Source organism: Arachis ipaensis, chromosome B01 (assembly GCF_000816755.2).
Source record: "Arachis ipaensis cultivar K30076 chromosome B01, Araip1.1, whole genome shotgun sequence".
Classification (NCBI taxonomy): domain Eukaryota; kingdom Viridiplantae; phylum Streptophyta; class Magnoliopsida; order Fabales; family Fabaceae; genus Arachis; species Arachis ipaensis.
The window spans coordinates 30,560,453-30,565,168 of record NC_029785.2 but is presented as its reverse complement, the minus strand read 5'-3'; the positions used below and the strand labels follow the sequence as shown (position 1 = coordinate 30,565,168).

Here is a 4,716-nt window from a genome sequence, read left to right as displayed (position 1 = left end):
AGAATGAACTCATTTCTACAAGGACAGTGATAGGGTGGAGAATGTGTATTGACTATAGAAGGCTGAATGATGCCACAAGGAAGGATCACTTCCCTATCCCCTTCATTGATCAGATGCTAGAAAGGTTTGCTGGCCATGCGTACTACTGCTTCTTGGATGGGTACTCTGGATACAATCAAATAGTGGTGGACCCCAAGGACCAAGAGAAGACCTCCTTCACCTATCCATTTAGAGTTTTTGCCTACATAAGAATGCCCTTTGGGCTGTGCAATGCCCCTGCTACCTTTAAAAGGTGTATGCTCTCCATATTCTCTAACATGGTAAAAAAATTCTTAGAGGTTTTTATGGACAATTTTTCTGTCTTTGGTAACTCTTTTGACATTTGTCTGCATCATCTAACCCTTGTATTGAAAAGATGCCAAGAAACAAATTTAGTTTTGAATTGGAAAAAATGCCATTTCATGGTACCAGAAGGTATTGTTCTTGGGCATAAGGTTTCAAGCAAGGGTATAGAGGTAGACAAAGCCAAGATAGAGATCATAGAGAAGCTTCCTATACCAGTCAATGTAAAAGCAGTGAGAAGTTTTCTTGGGCATGCTGGTTTTTATAGGAGATTCATCAAAGACTTTTCAAAAATAGCTAAACCACTAAGTAACTTGTTAGTGGTTGACAATCCTTTTGTCTTTGATGATAGTTGTAAGCATGCCTTTGAAACTTTAAAAAATAAACTCATTATAGCACCAATCATCACACCCCCCAGATTGGGAATTGCCTTTTGAACTCATGTGTGATGCAAGTGACTTTGTAATTGGTGCTGTATTGGGACAGAAAAAGGATAAGCTGCATCATGTTATATACTATGCAAGTAAGGTGTTAAATGAGGCACAGAAAAATTATACCACCATAGAAAAAGCACTCTTGGCAATTGTATATGCATTTGATAAATTTAGACAATACTTGATTAGTTCAAAAGTTGTAGTATATACTGACCATGCTGCTCTCAAGTATCTCATGTCTAAACAGGATTCTAAGCCAAGGCTTATTAGGTGGGTATTGTTGCTACAAAAATTTGACATTGAAGTGAGGGATAGAAAAGGAAGTGAGAACCAAGTTGCAGACCATCTGTCAAGATTACCATAAGAGATCAACCAAGATACACCTCAGCCAGTAAATGAGAAGTTTCCAGATGAACATCTTTTCCAAGTCCAACAAGCACCTTGGTTTGTTGACATTGCAAACTACAAGGTGGGAAGAAAGATTCCCCAAGAATTCACCAGGCAGCAAGTGAAGAAGTTGCTTAATGAAGCTAATAAATTCTTGTGGGATGAGCCTTTCTTGTTCAAAAGATGTCCAGATGGAATGATAAGAAGGTGTGTTCCTGAAAATAAAATGAGAGACATATTGTGGCACTGTCATGGTTTAACTTATGGTGGACACTTTGGGCCAGAAAGAATAGCTGCTAAATTGCTTCAAAGTGGATTTTATTGGCCAACCATATTCAAAGATGCCAGAGAATTTGTGCACCAATGCAATGAATGTCAAAGAGCTGGAGGATTAACAAGGAGGAATGAAATGCCTCAAAACTTCATTCTGGAAGTGGAACTATTTGATCTCTGGGGCATAGACTTCATGGGGCCATTTCTCCCATCATATTCCTTCAAATATATATTGGTAGCAGTGGAATATGTCTCCAAATGGGTAGAGGCCATAGCAACAACTACCTGTGATGCACCAATTGTTCTTCAATTTCTTAAGAGACATATCTTCACCAGATATGGGATGCCTAAAGGTCTTATTAGTGATGGTGGAAGCCACTTTTATAACAGACAAATGGAAATGCTGCTCCACAAATATTGAGTAATTCACAAAGTGGCCACACCGTACCACCCTCAGACTAATGGCCAGGCTGAATTGGTAAACATGGAGCTAAAGAGAATCTTAGAGAAGACAGTTGGGGTCACAAGGAAAGACATTTATGGCAAATACTGTCACCTACCTGTGGAGCTCGAACACAAAGCTTTCTGGGCCACTAAGCTCCTCAATCTTGACTCTCAAGCAGTAGGAGAAAAATGGCTATTGCAACTCAATGAGTTGGATGAGTTCAAATTGGAAGCTTATGAGAATGCTAAGATATATAAGGAGAGAGCTAAAAGATGGCATGACAAGAAAATTTCAAGAAGAGAGTTTGAGCAAGGGCAACAAGTGCTGTTATACAACTCTAGGCTCAAGATTTTCCCTGGAAAACTCAAGTCTAAATGGACTGGCCCTTATCTGGTGACCAAGGTTTTTCAACATGAAAGCCTTGAACTTCTAAATGAAGCTACAAAGGACACATTCACAGCAAATGGTCACAGAGCTAAGCATTACCTGGGAGGGCCTTGGAACAAGGAGGAGAGCATTCATAAACTGAGATAAACAAAAATGAAGGACGTCAAGCTAATGACGATAAAGAAGTGCTTGTTGGGAGGCAACTGAAGAACGGATGCTTGACGGTTTAGAATTCAGAATAAATTTCTGTTGCAAGTATAGTTCCTAAACCAACAAAAGTCCTTTCTCACAAATGTTTTGGTTGTCACAAGTAACAAACCCCTTAAAAATTGATAGCCGAAGTATTCAAACCCTGGGTCGTCTTCTCAAGGAACTGCAGGGAGGTATGTTCTTATTATTGGTTTTGAGCTTTGTAAATTGGGGGTTTTGAGAGTAAGAAACAAGTAATTTAAATGACAAGTAAAATAAATAAATAACTATAAAATAAACTTTTGACAAGGCATGAAAATTTGGAAGTCCTATCCTAGTTATTCTTATGAGAATTGAAGTTAATCCCACTTAGTTAACCCTTATGAAAGCAAGAGAAAGTTAAGTGAACTAATTAGCTAGATTTCCCAAGTCCTAGCCAACTCCTCAAGAAAGACTAGAGTTAGTGGAATTCAATTCAATTAGCAAACATAACAATCAATCACGATAAGTTTAACAACTCAAGAATTTCCAGTTAATCAATTAAAGCCAAGGATATGAAAAAGCTAAATAAGAATCATAAATCTGAAATACCTCAATTGCATTAATAAGAGAAAATCAATCTAAACATGAAGAGTTCATAAGCCAATTTGGCAACATAAGTAATTAAATGAGAGCATTAAAGTATTTGAAAGTAAAAGAGAAATATAAGGTAAAAAGGAATATTGAACCTGATAAAGAGTTGAAATACTAAATTGAAATAATAAGAAATCCTAATCCTAAAACCTAAGAGAGAGGAGAGAACCTCTCCCTCTAAAAACTACATCTAAATCATGAAAAGTGAATAATTCGAGTGTTCTCTTTGAATGGATGCATTCCCCCACTTTATAACCTCTAATATGTGTTTTCTGGACTTGGATCTGGGCCAAAAAGGGCTTCAGAAATCGCTGGTAGCATTTTCTGCTTTTTCTGCACGTGGTGTCTGTCACGCGTCCACGTGGGTCACGCGGTCGCGTCATCTGGGAGTTTTTCCTTGTCACGTGTTTGCTTCGATCACGCGTACATATCATCTGCGTTTTGCTCAAGGCACGCGTCCACGTCAGTCACGCGTTCGCATCGCTGCCTTTTCGCGCTGGGCATGCGGCCGCGTCGTCCATGCGTTCTCGTCGCTGCCAGTTTCTTCAAAAACTCCATTTTGTGCTTTCCTTCCATTTTTGTATGTTTCCTTTCCATCCTTTAAGTCATTCCTGCCTTAGGAGATCTGAAACTACTTAACACATAAATCACAGCATCGAATGGTAATAAAAGGTAATTAAAATAATTATTTTTAAAGCATAGGAAATATGTTTTTCACATATATCACATAATAGGGAAGGAAAAGTAAAACCATGCAATTTACATGAATAAGTGAGTGAAGGATTGAATAAATCACCTAAATTGAGCACAAAATACATCATAAAATATGGGTTTATCAACCTCCCCACACTTAAACAATAGCATGTCCTCATGCTAAATCCAAGATGAAAAATAAGGTAAGGTGGTGGAATTTCATGCAATGCAATCTACTCTAAATGCAACTACCTAAATGAGTCATGCAATTCTAGTTATTATTCACTTGTATATAAAGCTTACATGTAGTCAAATTAATTCATATCCTCAAGGAATCATATATTCATAGCCAAACCTTAGATAATGTTTAAAGCACTTTTACAATTGAGATGGGTAAAATATTTCATAAACTTGCAAGACAATTAACAGTTAAGCAGAGATATATGGTGATGAGCTATTGAACCCTCACTGGATTTTGTGTTTACTCTCTAGTCACTCAGTGTTTATTTGGTTAATCACTCTATTCTTTTTCTATCCTTACTTTCTATAACTTTGTTTTTCATCTAACCAATCAACAATTATAGAATACAGACATACAAAAATCATGAGGTCTTATTCAAGGTTGTAATGGGGCCAAGGTAAGGGTAAGGGTATATGTATAAGGCTAAGTGAGCTAATAAGTGAATCCTTGATTAGTCTAAGATCTCACCTAACATACATACTCTGTATAATTTTAAAGTTTCTTTACCTATTTACCCAAAATTTCCCACTTTGTTTTGTAAACTCATGCATTAAGTTTTAATTTTGTCCCATGTGCATTGATTCTTTTTATTTTGCAATTGGGGGGATTTTTGTATCCCCTTTTATTTAAATCATAAATGCACAAGGTAATTCAATTGTTTTGATTTCACATGAGCATGCTTCTCAAATTTT

At 37.0% G+C, this 4,716-nt stretch overlaps 1 protein-coding gene across 1 annotated transcript; it reads left to right on the top strand.

Moving 5' to 3' along the window:
• On the top strand, nt 1,921-2,415 carry LOC107605038. Its single transcript, XM_016306780.1, has one exon. It carries the CDS (start codon nt 1,921-1,923, stop codon nt 2,413-2,415), a length of 495 nt encoding a protein of 164 aa, XP_016162266.1.

Bases quoted from the DNA above. Each gene is read 5' to 3' on its own strand.
- LOC107605038 (XM_016306780.1), top strand. From the start codon at position 1,921: ATGGAGCTAAAGAGAATCTTAGAGAAGACAGTTGGGGTCACAAGGAAA.